The sequence below is a fragment of the Phyllostomus discolor genome, chromosome 14 (assembly GCF_004126475.2).
Source record: "Phyllostomus discolor isolate MPI-MPIP mPhyDis1 chromosome 14, mPhyDis1.pri.v3, whole genome shotgun sequence".
NCBI classification, from domain to species: Eukaryota; Metazoa; Chordata; class Mammalia; order Chiroptera; family Phyllostomidae; genus Phyllostomus; species Phyllostomus discolor.
The window spans coordinates 4576200-4600049 of NC_040916.2; the positions used below are offsets into that span (position 1 = coordinate 4576200).

Consider the following 23850-nt stretch of genomic DNA (forward strand, 5'->3'; position numbering starts at 1 on the left):
TGACATTTTTAAAAATTAAAAGTGGAGGAAACCATAGAGATCCACTGGCCATAATTGAAACTGAATTAGCACCTTCAGGCTTGGGGTCAGGAGTCTTGTATTTCAAAAGCTCACGCAAGTGGGCCAGACACAGCTGGAGAAGAGAACCACTGGCCCAAGTCTTCGTTTCCGCCACCTCCTCCATAGCCAGAGAAAAGCGAGGGGACGAAGTGCTATAATTCTCTCAGAATTAGCTTGGCTGGTGGCCAAGAGCCTTTCCCCCGACGGACGCACAAGCCAACGATCTCAGACATAGTCTGAATGGCCTCTGAGGGTCTTAAGATTGGATTTCCCATGGAGGAAGGTACTAGACCTCCCTTCAGGGGTCCTGGCTACTGTAAGAAACTGACAACACTTGGCCTTGGGGTACTGACAGAGCTAGGAGAGGAGCAGGGAGCAAGCCAACAACTTTTCAGGGGAAACCTATCAGATAAAGATGCCAGTGTTTTGCCAGAAATCAATGTAACACTGAACAGAGGATCCACCCGGGGGTATGGGGAGGGACGATAAACCCTCAACATTTAATGATGATCTATTCCATACTGAGTCAGGCGTCACTGCTAGCCTTCGCTCGGGCACACGTGGGCCTATGACCCATACAACGCAGTTAGTTCAAACTCTGTTCTAAGAAATTGAGGAAAACAAAAGCCAGACCGATTATGAGACAATTTAAATGAATTCCAGAAAATTTTAACTAAAGAACAGAAAGGATTATGTCTCCATATAGCCACTCTCATTTTTATTGAAGAGGAAAAAATGTTTTCACTAGAAAAGCTATTATTAATATACCCATCTGTGTGAGCATGCTGCTCAGGAGGGAGGGGGAGGAGGGGGGCTTACATGCTGTGAAGCACAGAACACGGACGCAGGCTTGGGGGACACAAGTCTTCCCGGCAGTAGGGGAGGTGCCTGCAGTCAGGTCCCCTGGGCACCCAGTGGGCAGGGAAGTTCAGGAAGAGATCCATCTTGGACACAAGAAGTGAGAGATTATTGCCCATGGCTACCACGATGTAGCCCCCTCTCCACATCTCCCACTCACTCTTTTGGCCCTGGAAGCCCCCCCTCTCAGCGGATCCACAGTTAGGCAGCCAGGACACCCTCCCCCCCAATATCTAGCCTGGCTTCCTAAGCAGCCAAGTCCCGCGGCCTGGGCAGCCAGCCCTCAAGAGCAAGGCCCGTTAGGTCTCCCGGCTGGCATTGCTACTGGTCACCCTCAGGCCCCTGAACAAGACAGCGCTCACCAACACACTGCCCATCACCCCACTAGCAGTTCCTATTCCCAAGGCTATAGCCACCTTCTTTCTCCATGGTGGGCGGTAAGGCCTGGAATGGTTACCCAGATTCACTTCCAGGCCCTCATTTACCAACTTCTGATCCTCAGTAAGGGACTGATGAAAATTCAGGTTCACCAAGTTGGGGGGAAGGACCCTCAACCCAAAATAGAGCCTCTTGACAAGCCTCAAGTTTTTTAGCAACTGCACGTCACACCGGTAGGTCCCAGAGTCATACTCCTGGGCAGATTCAAACTTCACGACGTGGGAACTGCTGCGGAAGGGCTTGAAGACTTCATCGTCAGTTGAGATGATACCCCGAGCGAGTCTCCAGGTGAAGCGGAAAGCTTCCTGCCCGATCTCCAGGATGTCTGAACTCAGACAGCTCAGCTCGAACTCCCTTCCCCTGAGGATGGTGAAGTGGAGCATCCCGCAGATCCAGTTGGTCAGACACTCCAGGCGCCGAGACTCACACTTCCTCCTCACTCCGTCTGGGCCCACCTCACAGATGGTCTCCTCCTTGTAGCCGAGGCCACAGGTGACAGTACAGGTGGTGGCATTTACAGTCACGTTCCCCACAGCTTCTTGCAGTTTCTTAGGGATGGCCAGTGTTTTAGGTAAAGTCACCACCAAGGGCAAATGGAATGCCAACGCCAGACTTCCCAGGATAAAACTAACGGCCAAAATCTTCATGTCTCAGCAGACATTTCGCCACCCTCAGCCAGCAGCCCAAGGCATTCCAGTTGAATCTTCTCCAGTACTGAGGAACGAAGGAACTCGGTTCCTTCAACATGAGATATCCTTCACAATCAAAGGATAGGATGCACCCACTGCCAATACAACACTGCCACTCAATAAACCGGAGTCCAATCCTCATGAACAGGTGCGGCCGCAGGGCGAGGGGAAAAGCCACAGTGTTGCTGCTTTCCCACCTCTGCTAGTTCATGACCCCTTACCGGTCTTCATTCTTTCCACATCCTTTTACTGAATGTAAATGCACCTCTTGGGAAGACAAAGAGGCAGATTTTAGAAGCTAAAGTGAATTTCCAAATTACCTCAAGTGCACTGAAGATAGGCTTTTGCTCCCTCTTTCCCCACCCACCAAATTGTGGGATCTAATTTAAAGGGTTTCAAAATCCCAGTTAAATCTAACCAAGTAAGAAATCAAACAACAAGTCTTAAAAAGAGAGAGGGAAGATTAACTTGAATTAAGTTACTGACTCTCAATGCTCCTCATCCTTCTACAAAATGGATTAAGAAACTCTGGACCAGAAGGTAAGTGACTTACCCTTCCTGAATTTTCTATTTCTGATTCCTCCTTTGTAAATGAAAACCTTCCTGCTTCAGGAAGGTCATTTTGAATATCAAATGACAGTGCACATAAAAGTACTTTGGAAAGTGTGAACCACTGCTCGTGTGTAAGGAATTTCAAATAGAAATGCAAGTTCATGAAGACAAGGACCTCCAGCCCTTTTAGAACCCAAGTGTTTGTCAGCAAGGTAGGCAGTATTAAATGCAGCTCTTGTCCACCTTCTAGGCACTTTTCCCTCCCAAAGGCACCAAAGAAATTTTCAGGAGAGGATGCCCAATTGTCCCTGCCTCTCGGCCTGGCCTATCCCCTTCACTCTACAGAACAGAGGAACCCTGCTCTTTCGCTGGGGCCAGCGTTGCTATGAAACAGCTATGATGTCAAAGACAGACTCTCAGTCACACAATAGGAAAGATTAATACATAAACACTCAGATCTGATGATGAAAAGCGAAGACTTAAATAGATCTTATGAAACATTGTTTATGAGATAGTATTCAATGGGTTCTGAAGTTAATTTAATCTACTGGGAAAAAAGGCTAGCGAAGAGGAATCTGACTGTACTTACGGGTTAAGAAAGCTCCGTGAAGGCAGGAAGCTCTGCTTGCGTTTCACAACCTCCAGAACGCCTCCTGGCACGGGGCCTCGACAGAGCAGTTACACACACTTACACTGAACTTAAAAATCTGAAGAGAGATCATCCCAATCTTTTCAATGTACCACCTTTTGTTTGAATTGTTTATTTGTAATGTCCAGAGGCAGGAACCTGGACGCCCTGACCATCCCTTACCCCTCCCAGCTCTGCATGTCCGCAAAGGTGGTCTTGTATCAGCACAGAAGCTGCCTTTTCTGTCCTGCAAAGCGAAGTGGCAGTGAGTTTAGGAAGTGGTCAGTGCCTACAAACAAGCGTCTACACCTGTTCTTTAATAAACATCCGATTTTATTGACAAGGCATTAAAGCTTCAGCAAGAAATACCCAAGGCTAAGTCTTGTCTTGTACAAAACTACAGAACATTAAAAAACAAAAGGGGAGATGACAAAAGGGAAGAAGAGAATATGCTTGTATTGTACACATTGAGAAAATCAAACTGAAATGGACTGAGGTTTAATGAGCTGAAAAATAGTCTAAAGGCATAAATAATTATTAGGAGCCGCTGCCAGGAACTTTGTATCACACAGTCTGTACACTACAGCAGCGCCACAGCAGAGAGACAAGGAATGGGAGTGATGTTTGCAGACGGAAGTGTTGGTGAGCCACCTACTGACCTCGACCACGGTGGGAGACGGAACATGAGGAGAAATTCACAGAACAAGCATTTGAAAAAAAAGTAGTGGCAGCTAAAAATATAGATATGTTGCAACAGACTCAAGAAGAGGTCTTCAGTTACTGAATAGTTTGTTGTAAAAGATGGAATAGGAGAAAGAGGCTCTCACTGATGTGTTCTACTTTGATTTCTATCCTAAAATCCAAAAGGCAATCCACTGTTTGGCCACCGACAGGAGCACCCACCAGCTGGCAGAGATTTCACGAGAAGCAGTGTTTCAACTCTCCTCTGAAAACGCTGAGCCAGGCTAAGTTCTGGTCAACTGAAGCTCTCCTTGGACAACTAGTGAGCCCTCCCCACACTGGTTTCTTTACGCTGGTTTTCAGAGAATTTCCAACACTTAATGTACACATCCATCCAATCTATTTTTTATATAGAAGAACAGCAAAAGCAAAATGTAAAAAAAAATTTTAAAAGCTAAGCAACCTTTCACAGAAAGGAAGTGACTGAAACATGTCGTAAGGAAAAGGAGCGTGGACACGAGAGGGGGAAACTCGATGACCGGTGGAAGGGCAGCTATCCACAAGCAACGACAAAAAGAATTTGTTCCTTCATCTGTGATTTGAACCGTGGTTGCTGCTGCTGTGATTGGGAACGGCTGTGCGTCAGTCCTCGCGCAGAGCCCCCACCCCCACACAAGAGAAGCTCGCTGAGAGACGGGTTGGCTGGTTTCATCCGCGGAGGCCAGCACGCGTGAAGCAACGCGAACTACTGATGATTGTTTGCTGGCGACGGACGAAACCAGCCACCTTCAAAAAACCATGATTGACGAGAACGAACCAGCACTGGCAGGAAGTGTGCAGCCAAAGGAAAACAAAACCCCTCTCACGGCCCAGGTGAGCACAAGGGGTGTGTTAGGAAGGGGGGACGGACTTTCTCATCTTTCTTTCCTTCCTAAAAATTTCAAATGTTTCAAGCACTTTCTTTTTACGCATCCTTTGTATGCAATATGGAAATACAGGAGGTATCTGGTGACAGGGTACATTTCAAAATGGAAAAATATGCAAAAGAAGTTTTCCAAAGATATTGGTAGCAGACTTCCAGATCAGAACAAATTATTCAAGGACATGCACCGAGGACAGAAGGCAGACAGGAGAAAGGAAGTGACAGGTCAGAATGGTGCTGGGTGCGACAAAACTGGATGAGCAAAACAGGTATCTTTTCTCCAGCAACACAACTCAGTATGGACGTTTAGATGAGTCCATCTCCCACTTGATGTCTTCACAAATCCTCCTTCCTGAGCGCCTATTTGGACTTATGCTTGAAAGGGAAGGGACGTACGTATACTCTTCTTTCATAATTCACTTCTTCATTCAAACATAAAATTCACTCCTTCCACCTCCTGGGTGAAGCAGAGGCATTTGTTTTAAATTAAAGTCAATTTCAAAGGACTGAACAGTGTCCAGAAGCCACATGATGGAAAAGTGGGAAAAAGCGAAGCACTTCAAGGATCTTCATAACAGTTCAGAGATCGCTCCCCCTGCTAAAAAGATCAGACACAAAAAGATTTCCTTTAGTATCAACTTAAACCAGCTACTGACCAGAGCAGAAATACTGACAGATGCTGGATGATGCATGACAAGCACACATGGGCTAGGAATCCCCCTCTAAGTTAAAACCAACTCCAACTCCCAGTTACTCTTCTTCATTGATGCATAATCCGAAACCCAAACCTCCACCCCGTACTTTCTCAGTATTGCCCCCTAAAGGGCAAAAAAGGTGAAACGACCAGTTGTTCTACACGTTCTCTAGGTGGCTAATTAACCATTCTCCAAGGTGTTAACGAATTGTGCAGTAGGTGAAGGGAATTAATTCTAAGGCATTACATAGCAAATCTCTCACATATTAGGGTGACTAGCCCCTAAATGATTAACACCCCTTTCCAAACACCCCTGTTCCTTCAGGGACGTTCTCATCACTTCAGAATCCCAAGTATGGTGAAATGTTAATGGAAACTAGTGTTGATATTTCTATGTGCCAACAACTGATCAATAAATAAGATCCTCAACAGTAAAATCAAATGAACACTTTCCTGATTACTCCACAGAAGCTGTTCAACCTCTGAAGGACACCCTTAGATGGGTTGCTGTGAACTACTGACTGGGAAGCGTAAAAAGAGAACAAGGTGAAGGAAACTCCCCCGGGTATCATTGGGAGTGGAAGAGAACATGCCATTTGGAGGTAAAATGGTTAAAAAGTAATTGCTCAAGTTATAAAAGAAAAATACCCATTTATAAACTTTGCCTTTAATATGATTTTTAAAGCAAAAATTAAAGCAAAAATGAAAAATGGCAATAAAAACATATTCCCATCTGCCGAGAATAAGACTGAAATCACAAACTCTCATAGATGCTGTATTGTCAAAAATCAAACTTAAACTTTATGTAATTCAGTGAGATAAAGTTTATTAAGCACTTGTAATGCAGATCTCTCTCAATAAAAAACATAATAATTAACCTCCGGAGTTTATTTCTTAAAAATCTTATAGAAGAATCTACACCACAACAACTATCATGCCTCTAACAGTTTAAGGTGAGTTTTGCTGACTGTCCTCCCAGGTACCCTAACCAATCACATTCTAACAGTTTAAAATGAATACAACATTGACATTTTAAGCCTAAATCACAACAACAACAACAACAACAACAACAACAAAAACCAAAACAAACCAGAGCAATCACACTGAGGCAGACAAGATACACAGAAACAGCAGCACAACAGAAGGCCTCCAGGCTGGTCTGCTCCAAGGACACTTGCTATTTAGTTGCAACAGAAAGGCAATCTGCAACACAGGCTCATGAGGAGCAGCTGCTACTGACACCTCCCAGTAGCAGCCCAAGCCGGGGTGGCCTTAGAAAATACCAGACCCTGATCTTTAAATGTTACCTTGGTCAGCTAGTAAAATCACAAAGAACAAAAAAGAATATCCAAATGGTTGTCTGAGTTTAACAGAGATTCATAAATTAGTCTTGACTGATCATTTTTTAAAAAGGGAAGAAGGGAATAAAAACCCTCAATACCAAGCGTTCAGAACAATCACGGGTTCGGGAGGTGCTCTGGGCCGGCAGCAGGAGGACAGTGGAAGCCCGCGGGGAAATCTTCCCGGTGCCTGTGCGCCCCCAGAGGCGGTGTCTCTGCTCATCGTGGCCTTTGCTGCCCCCACTAGATCCAAGTGCACACCAGCCCCTTCATGCCCACATCACACGTACGCTGACAGACCACAACTGTGTCACACTGGCTACTGAGGATGTTTGCTGCCGAAGAGTCCTAGCTAGTTCTTGGGCAATCCTCGAGCAGTCACAGGGCAACCAAGGCACTGGTGGTCCTGCTCACACCTCAAGTTTCCGATCTGAGGACTGTCCTCTGGAGAGTATCTAATAAGGTAATTGTGGGGAACCTGATAGGTGCCATGTTGATCTGGCCTTTCCAAAAAGTCCCAAGGTCAGGGTCACCCTCACCATACTTCACTGACGGATCCTCCCTCATTACAGAAAGTGTGTCTTCATGGGTGTTGGTCCACGGGTGCTATCCAATACTGATGAGCTGTTTGATAGGAAAGAATCTTCTGTAGCCCTAGATTCCAGATAGCCAGATTATTTCTATAGTGGCCTATGTGTCTTCCAATCTTCCCTTGAAATGCATAATGTCCTGCTGCAATATGAAACACTATAGCAGCTTTGTCAGGGCTTACTGCAGTGTCTTCAGTAACTGCTCAACTGCAGATATTAACAGACAGGTGTCATTTAGATATCTTGAGCAATAACACAACCTACACCTATAATCCTGCCCTTGAACAATTCAGCTGTAGTGCAAAACTAGGGCATTGCAGGGGAGGGAAGGTCCACAAAACCTTAACTCTTATATTTGTATATAACCCTCAGACTGAACTGATTTTGGGGATGTGTGTGAGATCCTTGCACAGGGGCCATGCTAATCTTTGTGTCATTCCAATTTTAGTAGATGTGCTCCTGAAACAAGCACCCAAATTAAATTTTTAAGAAAGATTTTACTTATTTTGAGAGAGAGGAAAAGGGAGGAAGAGAGAGAGAGAAACATTAATCAGCTGCCTCCAGCACACCCCTAACTAGGGACCTGGGCTGCAACCCAGGCACATGCCCTGACCAGGAATTAAACTGCTGACCTTTTGGTCTGCGGGACAATGCCTAACCTACAGAGCCATACCAGTCAGGGCTGACTTTGACTCTTTTAGACACTTCTGAAGCACAGCTGAGAAACTGCACGGCGGTCGTGCTCCAGGCTGTAAACCTGACAGTACCTCACAGCACCCTTGACAGAGGGCCAGTCTGGCAAATGCCCGAGATATTTAGTTACTGTTGGTGTCCACATCAACTAAAATTAAAAGCTGAAATCTCTGTAGTGTATAAAGAGAAATGTGAGCTTTGAAAGCTTTAAATGGTTTATTTACTATATATTTACTATTATAAAGCAAATGATTAATTACAGACAGCTTTTGAAGAAACTAGGAGACTATGTCGTAGACTATTTCAACTAATTCAAGAAGTGTGGTCACATTTTAAATTACCCTGAAGCATTTCAGCAATCTGGGCCAGGAAGATCTACTTAAACTTTAAACTACATTTCTTCTGTAGTAGCATCAGCTTGTGCAAGAAATGGGTTCTGAAAGAATCATTTTTATTTAACGAGTCAACTACCCATCTGCAGTCTTTGCTGGCAACACCCAGAGAACCCTCTCAGACTATTTAAAGCACAGAGACGGAGGCGTGCGGGGACTGAACGTGGAGGCGGTGGCGGGTCACCACTGGAGCACCACCGGCGCTGCTGCCGAAGACGTGGTGTGCTCAGCGGCCCGGTGCCGGCCGCTGAAAACCTGAACTAACTAGTCGAAGCAGGATACTCTAATGCGCGACTGAGTCTGCTTCAGCTCCTCTGGAGGATCCGTGCGCCTGGTGACTGACTGACTAAAGGCATAAACAAGGACTTCTGCTCCGCATTCCAGTGCACTGCATCTCATGTGGGTTCATGGAAAACGTTAACATTTTAAAGCAAGTGGGAAAAACCTGAATACAACCACACATTTTATCAATCTGGCCTCTTAAGTCTATTGACCTAGCTGCAAAAATATTGAGAGTATAGTATTAACTAAAGTAGTGCTTCTATATAACAAAAAGTTTCTATATAACAAAAAATGGAATCTGCCTACATTCACAAATATTTGATAAAAAATTGAAATTGTTCTCCCATCCCCAATAAAAATCCCTCAACATATAAAAGTCAGAAAACTCAGTAAATTTCAAAGGCTTAGGTTCTAAAGAGCTACATAGAGATGGCAGTTTCTGTCCTTTTGGTGATCTCCTTCTGTTTTTAAAAAACAAAACACCTCAATTTTCTTTTTTATCATGAAGGTACTACCATCAATGTCATTATTGCCTCTAGACTACTGGGAGGGACAAAAGGCTCTGGGATTTGAACAATCTGAAGAGAAAGAGCGAGAAGAGATGCTACGGTTTAACAGTCGGGGGCTATATATACAAAGCAAGCTGATGGTTCTGGTTACTGTACGGCTCTTTCATTGGAGGCAAAACATCTGGGAGCAAACACAAATGAAGGAGGGAATTAAACCAGGGGCTGTTATTCCTTTCCAAGGAGTGGATCCCAACAGGACTCTAATTAAAGGTATAGGCATCTTCCCCACACAAATATTCCCACAATATTCTGCTTCTAATATCAAGGGAATGTAGATTTCTTGAAATCTATTTGGGGACTCAGGGTTGAAAGCCACTGAATTAAGCCAATATGGTTTAGCCTGTCCTTATTGGCAGCTTAAAACTCAGAGAAAATCTGCCACTTGAAAAATGGAGGGAAGGAAGGAAAAAATGCTACAGGTAAACGGAGTCAGGGGCCGTACAAAGCAAGGCCACAAAGCAAGCCAGACAGCGCTCCCAATGTGTCCTTACCTGTCAAGGGCTGGCTGAGTTCCGCCTGCACTTTACCCTTCGCTGATCCTTCCAGAGGTAAACCTCTGTCCCCTTTGTAGAGTTTCGGTTTAAATGGAGAATCTTTCTCTTTACCTTTTGATCCTTTAGGCCGGCCTGCTTGCTTCTTCTTGGATTTGCCATCCCCCTTCACACCCAGTAGTGGATGGACTTCTGTGAAAGGACAGACAGGCATGGAAAGGAATCCAAACACCGCCAGTCCCACTACCCAACTAAGCGCATGGCATGCCACGTATCCATGAGCAAAGTGTGCTGCCCTCGTGTCCCAGATCTACTAATACAAGGAGGAAATTTTGCTTTGTTTATTACCTATGAAACTATGGGAAGAATGGCTGTTAAGAAACAGTTGCTTGGCTACGTGGTCTGCACCAAGCCACAGTGGCTCTAAACCGAACGAGCAGCTGAAGGACACGCTGATACTTCACACACCACGGCAGAACAGGAATGCCCACGGCCACGACGTCGCGCAAGCACAGAAAGGAAATGGGCTTTGGAAACTAGAGAGACCAGGGTAAGAACCCTGACTCAAAACACGGGGTTATAAAGGCTTCCAGAGTCAGACTGCAAGAAGCAGGTAGGAGGAAAGAAAAGACTGTCCGGGTCTGACTAGTACTTTACCACCTAATTAGATCGTGGGTGGGGGCAGGGTGAGAATGGTGGCACACTGGCAGAAACTCGGAGCCAGACGTCAGAAGACTCGTGTGTTGTCATCTTAGGTAAAGTACCGAGGGCAGAGTCTCCCCGTTTTGACGGGAAGTGAAAACACATGAAATCATTACTAAGTTGTAAAGCACTATAAAACAACTCGTGGGAAAATTCCTTTCAGGTAAAATCGAAGAAACAGGAAATTACCAGATTGTGCTGGAGAGTAAAAAGTGGTATCTATCGGGCAACAGAGAGAAGACGCGGCTCTTACCATCGTTTGGCACTCCTTGAAGTTCTATGTTGGTTGTTTTGGGTTTCTTCTTAGGTGGCTGGGACCCATCTGCTGAAGACTGCCTCTTCTTCTCTGAACTAGCGCCTTCGTCCATCAGGGAGGTTTGGACTGCATCTGGCGGGGGGCCGTAAGGATTTTCTTCTGGGTCTTCTACCTCAGGGGCAATGGGTAAATACAATAGAGCCTTTGAATCTTCCAGCTCTTCATCACTATTTGGAACAAGATCAGACAAGGGATTGGAAAAAAGAGGAAACAGTTGCTTAAAACAATAGCCCTTCCTCTAGGACAGAATCACCTATATTAACCATAAGCAACATGGATGGATCTAGAACTTTAAGAAAGCCAACAAGAATGAAAGAAAAGCAGATGACATGATTAACAAAATCATCAGTAAAATTAAATAGCATAAATAAACTACTTCAGTTTAAGATTTCTGTCAGGGGAGGAAGGAGGGGGTTTCTTGTACAACAAAGCACCCATCTCTTGGGCTAATAAGCAGACGGGACTCAAGGGCCTGCCGTGGGGCGCTGAGAAGCATGACACCGGAGACGAGGAGGAGCACAAGAAGGGGCATCAGAGGCCTAGCCCTCCCGGTGGCTCACCTGCTACAGAAAGCAGCGATAGGATCCACGCTGGTGACATCCACCTCCTCGTCTTCAGCAGCATCAGCCCCTGCAGGACAGAAACACGGCAGAGGTGTGCAAATGCAAAACGGCTTTTACTTCCAGCTCAGTGATTTTTATGCACTGCAGTTCAGAAGACACAAAGGAGGAAGACCAAACAGTTCATTTTACGTAATCATTCAACAAATGTGTGCTGAATCCCCACCGTGTGCTAGAGAGACACTGGGACCACAGTGATGACTAAGAAGTTGGGAACACTTCTTCAGTAAAAGCATCACAGTCTAACTGAGAAGACAGACATTGATGGATCATTTCAATTCAACAAGTACTACAGTAAGGGTATGTTCAACAAGTGCTAAATAGATGGGAAGGAGGAACAGCTTATGTGAAAGTTTGGGAAGGCTTCACAGAACATAATCCAATGATACCAATACAATCCAGCACATGCTGCATCCCTGGTGGCCTTCCTAAAACACAGGGGGCGTGTAAGTTATCTAGAATTACAAAAGAGGGACCTAATTCCCAGCACCACCAAAGTGACCAGTGGCATTAATTACTCACTGACAGTGCTAAGTGGGCAGACTAAGCATTCACACACACACAAACCCCTACTAGATACAAAGCCTTGTGTTAGACAGGTGCCACGGAGGCAAAAAGTCAAGTCTTCATTCTCAAGGAGTCTCCTTGATATAAAATATCAATGAGATAAAAATATCAAAGATTATCATCAGAACAGAATGCCTGTTACACCTAGGCACTGTACCAGTGCTTCAGGTGAAGTAGCTCATTTATCCCTCACAACCCTAAAACCAAGGTTTTAGTATAACCACTACTATACAAATGAGAACATTCAGGCTTAAAGAATAAGTATTTTTCTGAAGACAGTATAACGCTAAAGCCCGCGCTCTTTGCCTTCACCTCACTGACAAAGATGTGACAGCACATGACACAGCTGAGCACCCAGCCTGTGTGGGACCTGTGCTAAGTGCTACAGGTAAATCCTCATTTAATCATCTGTAGTTCGTCAGGAAATACAAAGTGAAATGTTACGAGATCTGTTGAACCCTAGTAATAATGCCCATGTAAGCCCTTAGTCAACTAAAAAAAAGTGACATTTCAGCCCTGGCTGGTGTGACTTAGTGGATTGAGCACAGGCCTGTGAACCAGAGAGTCACCAGTTCAATTCCCAGTCAGGGCACATGCTGGGGTTATGGGCCAGGTCCCCAGTGGAGTGCACACGAGGCAACCACACATCGATGTTTCTTTCCCACTCTTCCTCCCTCCCTTCCCCTCTCTCTAAAAATAAATCAATAAAATCTTAAAAGTAAATAAAATACAAAAACTGACATCTTAGACTAAGTGATGAAATAAATTTTCGACACAAATTAAGAATGAATAAAACAATCATTTTTCCTTTGGGAAATACTGTCCGCAATTGAGCAACATTACCTGTCTGCTCCGGCTCACTCTTATCTTCATCTTCAATGTCAAACTCTGATTCCCTTTCCTCGTATTCTACATTTTCATCCAATTCTTTGAAGTCTGGTGCAAAGGCACTCCAGTTTTCCTACGCCACAAACAAAATACACCATGTGACCATTTAAGAAAGTGACAGTCAGTAACCTAGACATAATGACAGAAAGATGACATGAACATGAAAGCTACTTAGAAGTCTGAGATTGAATTTGGTGGATAACAAAAATCAATTGTCTACAGGTTTTACTATATTAAGATATTTCTATTGTAAACATCCCAAGTTATTATTAACTATAGTTCTTTCACAAAAAACTGCCATCTTTGATCATTTTAAGATGTAACTCTGAGGTAAAAGCAACTCCAACTCCAACTTACTCTTCTTCTGCACTGAGGCAGTAACCCCAAACCCAAACCTCCACCCCAGACTTTCTCCATACTGCCCCAAAGGGCAAAAACAGCAGAATAATCAGAGTTCTACACATTTTCTGGGCTGCTAATTAATCATTCTCCAAGGGGTTAACTAATATTGTTTGTAATCCAAAAAGTGCAGTAAGTGAAGGAAATTCTAGGGTACTATATCTTCAAATCTTTTATATATTTGACTGATTTTTTAAAAAGATTTTTTAAATTTATTTATTTTTAGAGAGGGAAGGGAGGGAGAAAGAGAGAGAAACATCAATGTGCGGTTGCTAGGGGCCATAGCCTGCAACCTAGGCATGTGCCCTGACTGTTTGATTTTTATAAGTAGACTGATTACAAATATAATTAAAGGCGTTCAAAATAAAACCAAGATATAAAACATAAACTGAGTCGAAAATAAGAAGAGCAAAACAACAATCTTTCTCAGATAAGAAGTGGAAAAACATAACAAAGCCCGCTGTAAACTGGCTATGGCCCAAGATCATCCTGCCAAAATAAAGCAAAGCTAGATGCATTGAGCCTATTTAATTAGGTTACAAGAATCATATGCAAAAAAAGTAAATAAGGTAATTTTAGCTTACTATTTGTAAAATTCTTTGAAAAAAAGAAGAGTTTCTAGTTTCGAAGCAATTAAACCAAATACTTACTACTTGATTCTGTGCCCAGATAGATACCACTCCACTAGAAATGGAAGCTATGATGGGTCGAACAGGATGCCACTAGATTTGATGAAGGAAAGAACAATCAGTTCTAAGAACGAACCCAAGATGTTTCTGTAACTGCCTAAGTAACAAGGCAACCTCTCACTCTACTCACAGCTACATCCAGCAGGAGCTCTCCTCTCGTCCCGTGGAGAATCTTCACCAGGTTACCTATGCTCTTCTCCCAGATGTACAGGGCATGCTGCCGGGCCGAACCTGCCACTATGTATTCTCCATCCCCAGAGAAACAGCATTTCTTCCACGGGGTCCTAAAGGACAGAGGAAGTACCCGAAGCAAACTAGAACCAGAGCCCAGGTCGTGAATTATCACACACACTTCTAGGCTGCGATACATACCTGTTTACCAAGTCCTGCAATTTCTGCATAGGTTCCGGCTCTCCATCTCTTCCACAGGTTAAGATTTCTCTGCCATCATAAACTCTGATTATTCGATCTGCCGTGTTAATTAAAAAGCAACTACAGAAAGGAGAAAAATGTCAACACCAGAGTTCAGGAATTTGTTTCCATTAACATCTTCTATTATAAGCTGTTGCTTAGCACAATACCATAAAACAACTAATAAATTGGGGAGAGACTGAGGAAAGATCTAAGTGATGTACTTGAGTACTTGTCACCTCCCACACCAAAATTTCCTTTAAAGTGGAAGCGTGTTACGCACTCCCTGTTGCCCTTGAATCTTGTGTGCGCAAACTAACCAACTGATCATCAGTCTTCGCCTGAGACCCGAGGCCTGTACATTGAAACCAGCTTGCTGAACTCACAAGGACACAGTTAAATGTACATAAATACTTCATTTCTCTGGCCTGTTTTATATATAATAGTCTTTTAAATGAATCCATAAACTATTTTAATTTAAAAAATAAAATAATGACACTAGAAATCTGTTAAAATATGCTATTTCATGCCTTCTCCCAGACTTTACTAACTAACCTTTTCTTAAGAGAACTGTGAACATGAATGTCCCCGAAACACGTACGGGTGCTCCTACAGGAAACAGGGTGACTGTTACCTCTTCTACTGATAACCTATTTCTTCCTGTTTCTGTTGATATATCTACTTCTAGTTGGGTAACCAAACTTACCAGAAAAACTCCTGTAATTAAAGGGATAAACAGGTTTTATGTGAGCAAAGTATATGTTCAGTTACCACGTGAACTCTGTGACATCAGTCTGATCATAACAGCTAATCTTTATGCAGGCTGACTGTGTGCCAGGCACTTGGTGGTCAGTGCGCGTCGCTCTTTTCTGTAAAGGGGCGGCCCGGTCACCTCCAGTCACAGAAGGTGGGGATGCTGGTTCAATGCAGCGAATTTTGTGAACTTAAGAACCAGATAGTGACAGTTTCTAATAACTATTTTTTAAGTAAACTTTTAAAACCTTTGAAGTATAATATACACAAAAACTGTGAACCTTAATGGTATTCTGTATCCCACTCAATTTTAAAACTGCCCCTAAAAAGACAAGGTCTCACCTCCCCTTCCGGGCAAACTCTATGGACTTAATGGCTGTGGTATTGCTTGTTCCAGTTGTTACTCTGAAGGAAGCAACAAGATCCTGAGAATCTGTTTTTAGGACCAAAATCTACAGTTAAAAAAAGAGAAAAAGTAAAAAGTAAGTATTTTGGTAACGTACAATAATTAGATTTGGCTTCTGTTTCTAAAACTAGACAGAGACTGGGAAAATATAAACATTTTATTCCCATGTATTCAACCTGATTAACTGATGTTGTCTTTTACCTCTCGAATAAAGGATAGTGTCTCCCTCTATTCTTAACATATGTTTAGTGTTACTCACAATCAAAACAGATACATGAGTAAACAAGACGTAGTACACACATACAATGGAATATTATTCAGCCTTGAAAAGAAGGTAAATTCTGGCATGTGCTGAGCATGGATGAATCTTAAGGATATTATGCTAAATGAAATAAGCCAAAAAGACAAATACTGTATGAATCTACTTATATAAAGCACCTAGAGTAGCCAAATTCACAGAGACAGACAGCAGAACAATAGCTGCCTGGGGCGGGGGCCAGGGAGAGCAGGGAACAAGGAGTTATTGTTTAATGTTTTGCAGGATGTAAAGAGTTTTAGAGATGGACAGTGGTGATTGATGGCTGCATAACAATGTGAATGTGCTTAATACCAATGAACTATATACACTTAATAGTTACAGTGGTAAATGTTATATGTACTTCATATGTTTTCACTATGAATTTTTAAAACTGTCACTTTCTAAGGTAGCCATAAAATTATACTAGCCTATGTGCCCTAGTCAAAAAATTTTAAAAAAGGTACTTATTGAAACTATAAACTCTAAGTTTAAAAGAGATCTTAATGCTCACCTAACCTGACTTCTTACTCTGCAAAACTACAGGTTAAACTGGCCTCAATTATACAACATTTACAGAACTATGTACATTCATCAGCAGTATTCCATTTCATAATGACTTTTCAATTTTATAAATCAGTAACGGCTCTCCACTAGTAGCATCCAGTGAAGGCCCTTCCATCGTTTCCTAGGCCACACGATCTCTGCCCACTCTAAGTCCAAAGGTCAGAAATTATTAAGCATGAGAGAAAAATAGGTTACATCTGCCACAGGCAGGAGGCATGCTTACTGCGGGGATAAAAGAAATTTCAAAGGAAGTAGCAAAGTACACATAAAATAAACCAAAGCACAGGATGACTAAGGCATATTTCACTGGCTTCTAGGCTTACCTTGCCTTTTGCATTTCCTGTATAGATATATTCCCCTCGCCTATCAAAAGAGGCAACCACGTTCAAGTCGGAGTCATCATCTACCGGCAGAACAACATGTTTGGAATCTGAAAGGGTCAACATGACAGGAGCAGATTTCATGGGACACACGAGAACCTTGTTCCTGTTTAAAAATACGAACAGTACATTGGCTATTGCTTTGGCATCAGTAGACAGATTCCCTTGCCATTCTCCCTAATCCCTATCCACTACCCTCACCAACTCTTCCAGCCCAAGCAAATGAATATAGGGGGGAAAACCCCTAAAATCTAAATGTCTAATAATAGGGAAATGACTGAGTAAAGTTATTGAATCCTACTGTACCTTGACAAAATATAATGTAATCACTAAAAATGGAAATGTAGTAGACTAGTAAAATACGTATGAAATGAAGTGGAAAAAAAGCAAAATACTAATTAAATCCATATAAAAAATACATATTTATGTGCATTAACATTCATATCCATGCTCTGTGAACTATAAAGCACCATGTAACAACCTTTGTATGTAAAGAGTACTTGACTAAAAGAGAACCCACAGAAATGCAGACAATTATGCCTGGGCAAAGGAATGATGGATAACTCTTAAATGTAGTTTTAATACTGAACGATTCCCCTACCAAAAAATTCAAACAATGGGGGAACGGACAGGTCAAGAACTAGTTATTATACTTACTCCTACCTTTGCCCATTTCCAAAGTCCCAATTTTGGGCAGCTTTTAATTAAGTAACATTCTCCATAAAATCTATTCAGTAGAGCCAACTAGACAGAAAGCCTTTGTATGTTGAAGGTTTAAAGAGATGTGTGTATTTGCCTCCTGAAACCTTAAACTGAAATTGTATGAGCCTGGAGCTAATGCATATAGAGTTAGACCCACCCCAGGAAAGAATAGGTCAGATTAAACATACTGATCTCGTGGATGATACTGGACTTTTAAGATGGGTGAAGGGAATCGAAACCTCTGGTCGCAGTCGCCTGAAAGAACATCCCATTGTGACACTATGTTATCCGTGGAAGCACTCACGAGCTTATGACCATCTCGACTCCAGCTGAGAAGAAAAAAAATGGGTAACTTAGTACGTATTCTAAAGCAAAGTATACCGTACCACTCCTACAGACAAAAATGCAAAAATCACACATATTGCCCTAATTACATGGGCCAATATTTCTTTTTTAAAACATATACTCAGCGCTGGATGGTGTGGCTCAGTGGATTGAGCACGGGCCTGTGAACCGAAGGGTTGCCAGTTTGATTCCCAGTCAGGGCACATGCCTGGGTTGCAGGCCAGGTCCCCGGTGGTGTGTGTGTGAGAGGCAATCACATACTGATGTTTCTCTCCCCCTCTTTCTCCCTCCCTTTGCCTCTCTCTAAACATAAATAAATATTTAAAAACAAAATGAAAAAAAACAAAAACAAAAACAAAAACATATGCTCAAATCCACAACATGCTTTCCCAACTAAGCAATAAATACAAATGTTTTCGTGATACTTTCATATCTAGTAAAAGAAGCTCTTAATAGTTCAAGATAACTGTAAATGGCTCTGTGAAAAAACATATTCAAACATTTTAGACTATAGTCAGTAAGCCCGTAAGTACTTATATAACAAAAAAACAGGTTTTTTCTTGGAGATGGGGAGGGAATATCTGGGCTTTCTGAGATTGTCCCTCAGAACATAAAATAATAAAGGTAAGTATCTGTTATTTAAAATCATTAAGAAAAGAATGAATTCCTGTTGCTAACTACATCTAAGCACCCTGGCCATTATACATAAACAAACAGAAAAAGACTCTGAAAAGCAGAGAGACAACAACTGGTTAGTGACTGCAGGGTAAAAAAAAAAAATGACATGATAGTTTCTTGGATGTTCTTTCTGCCTCCTATGACCCGGATGTCCTGGACCAGGTGATGGAGAAGCCAACAACACAGTAATACCAATGGGTACACACTTAAAAGGGCTCAAGAAGAGCCTGCTTTCTCTAACCAAAGGACCAGGAAAAGACAAACCAGAGACACAGAAAACGTTTAGACAATAATCACTTTACTCCAGCAACCACCACAGAAAAAACTGCAACCTCAGTCAACAAGGTCTAAATACAGATTCTAGACTTCCACTACGGCCCAGTTACTGCAAAGCCCCCTTCCCTCCTAACTGGGGTCAGAGAAAACTCAGCCAAGAGCCAGGCTTTCATACCCACCAGGTGGTAATGAGGACCCCCACTGCAGTGTTGTGGAGACCAGGTGGGGAACAGGAACAAGGCAGTTCTATCCTTCCCAGCCAAGACACTACCAGCCTAGGAGGCCAGGTGGAGAGCCTGAACTTCCAAACTTACCCAACCTAATGCAGCCAAATGAGAAACTTGGACTTCTAACCCATCTGGCAATAACAAGATGATGCCCTCTCTTCCCTCTGGTACAGTATCAGAGGAGGCCTGCTAAGGCACACAATTTAAATAATAAATAAGCTCTCAAGTCTCACAACACCCAAAAGGCCCAAGTTTCAACTGAAAATCACTATCAATCCAAGAATAAAAAAAAAATTTGAACTTGAATGAGAAAAGACAATCAATGAATATTAACACAGAGATGACATAGATGTTAGAATTATCTGACAAAGATTTAAATGCAGCCATCATAAAAATGCTTTAATAAGCAATTGCAAACATACTTGAAACAAATAAACAAAAAAAACAAAGTTTCAGCAAAGAAATAGAAGACACGGAGAAAGAAGAACTGAAATGGGACCTTGAGAACTAAAAATTAAAATAACTAAAATAAAAAACTCAGAGATTAATTCAGCAGCCAATGAAGGAAGAAGAAAGAATCAGTAAATAAAATAAAAAATTTCCAATCTGAACAATAGAGAAAAAACAGACGAAAAAGAAAAAGAAGAGCCTCACAGGCCTGTGAGACAGAACAAAAGACCGAAAGCCCAATCATCAGAGTCCTAGAAGTACTGAAATAGATGGGGGCTTCAAAGTGTTTGAAGACACAATGGCTGAAAATTTCCCAAACTTGGCAAGAGATTTAAAACCTACTGATTCAAGAAGCTGAATGAACATCGAACAGGATGAGTTCAACGAAATCCACTCCAAAACACAGAGACAAACTTCTGAAAACTGAAGACAAAGTAAAAAATCTTGAAAGCATTCAGAGAGAAATGACGCTACCTATGGGGAACGATTCACACGACAGATTTCTCATCAGAAACCACGAAGGTCAGAAGGAAGTGACACATTTTTCAAGTGCTGAAAGAAAAGAACTGTCAACCCAAATTCTATATCCAGTGAAAATATCTTTCAGGTACAAAGAGGTAAATCAAGACATTTATCACCAGCAGATTTACCCTAAAAGAACAGCTCAAGAAAGCTCAGTAGATTGAGTGCGATCCTGCAAACCAAAGGGTCGCCTGTTGGATTCCCAGTAAGGGCACATGCCTGGGTTGTGGGCCAGGTCCCCAGTGGGGGCGCATGAGAGGCAACCACACATTGATGTTTCTCCCCCTCTTTCTTCTTCCTTTTCCCTCTCTCTAAAAATAAATAAATAAAATCTTTTTTAAAAAGTTCTCTAAATGGAAAGGAAATAATAAAAGAAGAAATTTTAGAACATCTGGAAGAAAGAACAATGAAAAGATAAAAATATCAGCAAATAGAGACTTTTTATCTTCTTGAATTTTGACATGAAGCAAAATTACAATACTGTCTTATTTGGGTCTCAACGTATATGGAGGAAATACTTAAGACAATTATAGTATAAACAAAGGAGAATAAATGGAGGTAAGGTTTCTTTATACTTCACTTGGACTGGTAAAATGTCAACACCAGCAGATAGTGATAAGTTGTGTATATATAATAACTAGTAACTGCTAAAAAGCTAAGGAAATACCCTTAAAAATACTACTGATAAATCAAAATGGCATTCTAAAAAATGTCCAAGAAACCCATAGGAAGGCAAGAAAAAAAGTGAAAAACAAAAGAAACAAACAAAAAAAGAAACTCCAAACCAGTATTTACCCAAATTTTGCAACAAAGAGAAGTTACTATTAAGGACTTAGCAGGCAATATAGCTCCACTGTTAAGAACACAGACTCAAGAATCAGACTTATGCCTAGACAATACCACCTTCTATGCTGTTTAATCTTTGGCAAGTTACATGACCTTTCTAAACTTCAATTTCCTCATCTATTACATGAGAACAATAATAGTCACTACCCACAGAAGACTGTTGAGAGAATTAAAATTAATACACATAAAACTTCGCCCAATGCTTGACAATGAGTGTTCAAAAAACATTAGCAATTATTTGTATCAAAGACAAGATAAATGTACTCCCAGACTTAGGACATGAGGGAGAGAGGAAGGCAGGGGTAAAATGAGGAGGTTAATATGGAGGGATTAAGTTCAAGTCTAATTACAAAAGGACTCTGGTGCCTCTCTCCCACCAGCTCCAGAGCAGCTCTAGAACATATGCAGTCAGGTTTACCCCTGAGAAAGGCAATCAGAGACTCCTCCTAGAGCATGTAAACTTAAAAAACTTTGAAGAGGCCTACAGATGCTGTAATTTGTGGGTTCACAACTAAAAAAGCCAGCATGCCACCCAATATCAGGAGATGATGGGAGGGGAAGAGGATGAGCTAAAACTCACACTATAACAGGAACTCTATGGGTAATTCTGAAATAAACCAAGAAAAGTGACATATGTATGTTATTTAGAAATATGAAAATACCAGAAGAAACAGGCAAAAAATTGGAAGTCCATTAGGAAGGAAACAACATGAGGAGCGGGTAGAAACAGGGGACAGCTACTGCTGCTGTTCTTGTAAGCCTCTCAGCAGGATTTTACTACAGAACAGAATGTTACCTATGATTTCATTTTTTTATTTAAACGCATTTGCAAACTTTTGCTTTAGCCCTGGCTGGCATAGCTCAGTGGATTGAGTGCGGGCTGGGAACCAAAGTGTCCCAGGTTCGATTCCCAGCCAGGGTACATGCCTTGGTTGCAGGCCATAATCCCCAGCAACTGCACATTGATGTTTCTCTCTCTCCCTCCCTTCCCTCTCTAAAAATAAATAAAATCTTTAAAAAAAAATAAAAAGAAAAGAAAAAGAAAAGAAGTGCGTGTGTCTCCATTTAAAGAAAAAAAAACAAAAAAACAAACTTTTGCTTTTACAGCAAGATTGTATTTCTGTTATAATAGAAGAAATCTAATTTTAAAAATTCAATTATAAACAAAGGTAAAAACTAAGAGGGGTTCTCCCATTAATAATTCTTCAATTCCAAATTTCTTTCCAAAAGACATATGAGTCTCTGCTAAGTCTAATGTCTTAGCCTTAAAGATCATTCAACTCTCCCCACAGCCCCCTCCAGTGTTGAATTCGTTATGTAGCATGCCCAAGAAGGGGGCACCAAGCCCAAGCAGGGATAGTCCCACTGATAAACTACTTCCTGTGCAATCCATACCACCCACAGACACCTCTGCTTGGGAGCTCTTCTTTACTCTTGAGTTAACATTTGTTTCCCTGTAACTTCTGTGTGTTAGATAACTAGTCCTGCTTCTACCCCTTGGGCCAATTTTCCTGTCCTACACACGTCAACTTTTTCATCGCTGAAGACAGCCATCATGCCTACCCAAAACTTCTCTTAGGAAATTTTCTTAGTCTTTAATATGTTCAAACATTATGCCACAAATTAAATAATACATGAAGTTATATTCTAAATAAGGCTGATCAAAGAAAAATACAAAATGCATATAACTACCAATGATATGTAATAAGTAGATGGTCTTTAAAACTTATACCTAAATTAGGGAACAGTTAAATAATTATAGTGCATATATACCATGCTCTACACAGTCACTAAATCCCAAATGCAGTTCTTGTACAGGGCCTGTAAGACTTTAGTAATGTACCTGTATGCACATGCACCCCTCCCCCAATCTTGTTCTCCTTACTTGTTTTGTGTGCCCAATGCCTCCAGTACTTGGGACATAATGCATATTCAATGTCTGCTGATTGAATGTACGAGAAAAAAACTTTATGCATGAAGACATCAACTAAATGTTACGAAACAAAGAAATAAACAAAAAGGTTAAGTAAATTATGGTTTATCTTTCAGAAGATATACAGGGGTGGGCAAAAGTAGGTTTACACCTGTGAGTACACAAAAGTTTATTCTTATAATAATTATTGTATTATTTTCCATACAAACAACTGTAAACCTACTTCTGCCCACCACTATATAGCCATGAACATTTTTTTAAAGGCGATGCAAGCAGGAAAATGCCTGGACAGGGGTAGGATGGGAAAAAAGTCATATAAAATAGAATACAGAGGACTTCCGGTCAAGGTGGAGACCTAGGTAGACACGCTTTGTCTCCTGACGCACCCATAGAAAGAATTACAACCAGGTCACAAAACTAGTCACACCCAGAACCATCAGAAAATCGAGCTACATGGAAGTCCTACCTTTAAATCCTTTAAACCAAGGATTTAAAGAAGATACATTCATCCAGACAGGTAGGAGGGGTAGAGTTGCACAGATGGGTGGAGAGGCAGTATGGCACAGAAAGGCGGTGGCAGTGGTGGTGGAACAGATGGGATACCCTGGGAACCAGCAACCCCAGCCCCAGGCCAGTCTGCACAGCCCAGGTTACAGCAGCAAGAAGATAAACTCGTTACCTCCAGCTACAAAATCAGTGGGAGTTGGAGTGGTGGAAGAAACTGCCGGATTTCGCCACTGAAAGGGCCAGCATGGTCTTAGAACATATGCAAACCCACCCACCCTGGGATTCTCTAATGGGACAGTAGCTGGAAAGGCACCAGTCACATACGGGAAGGGGGTAAAGTGACTAGAAATGGGGTGAACACTAGGCAAACCACCAGAAGCCAGGCAGTGGCACTGTCCCTCCTCTGAGCCCTCTCCACACAGCCACAAAGTAGTGAAGCAGGTTTCCCATCTCTGGCAATTACCTAAGGCTCTGCCCCACACAATTTACAGG

General features: G+C 42.1%; 2 protein-coding genes and 1 non-coding gene across 5 annotated transcripts in view; all 3 read right to left on the reverse strand.

The window, feature by feature from the left end:
- Positions 1-3082, reverse strand: TMEM81 (transmembrane protein 81). The gene is made up of 2 exons (XM_036015476.1): positions 1200-3082; positions 1-1137 (listed from the first exon to the last, which is right to left on the reverse strand). Exon 1 carries the CDS (start codon positions 2001-2003, stop codon positions 1218-1220), a length of 786 nt encoding a protein of 261 aa, XP_035871369.1. The 5' UTR covers positions 2004-3082; the 3' UTR covers positions 1-1137; positions 1200-1217.
- Positions 3083-3537: 455 nt separating this feature from the next.
- RBBP5 (RB binding protein 5, histone lysine methyltransferase complex subunit) overlaps positions 3538-23850 on the reverse strand; it is a 46957-nt gene continuing 26644 nt past the window's right edge. The window contains exons 4-14 of one of the 3 annotated variants that reach the window (XM_028530681.2): positions 17763-17903; positions 16816-16978; positions 15567-15676; positions 14433-14552; positions 14191-14344; positions 14022-14093; positions 12928-13045; positions 11458-11527; positions 10835-11064; positions 9880-10071; positions 3538-5426 (exon numbers count right to left, since the gene is read on the reverse strand). In XM_028530681.2, coding sequence (XP_028386482.1) covers positions 5398-5426; positions 9880-10071; positions 10835-11064; positions 11458-11527; positions 12928-13045; positions 14022-14093; positions 14191-14344; positions 14433-14552; positions 15567-15676; positions 16816-16978; positions 17763-17903 — 1399 coding nt within the window. In that variant the 3' untranslated portion in view covers positions 3538-5397. Of the gene's footprint in view, positions 5427-7401; positions 10072-10834; positions 11065-11457; positions 11528-12927; positions 13046-14021; positions 14094-14190; positions 14345-14432; positions 14553-15566; positions 15677-16815; positions 16979-17762; positions 17904-23850 lie in introns of all 3 variants that reach the window. The other 2 variants (XR_004900704.1, XM_028530682.2) reach the window with 2 other exon arrangements.
- On the reverse strand, positions 7821-7924 carry LOC114512197. Its single transcript, XR_003685777.1, has one exon. It is a non-coding gene; the product is annotated as a U6 spliceosomal RNA (small nuclear RNA).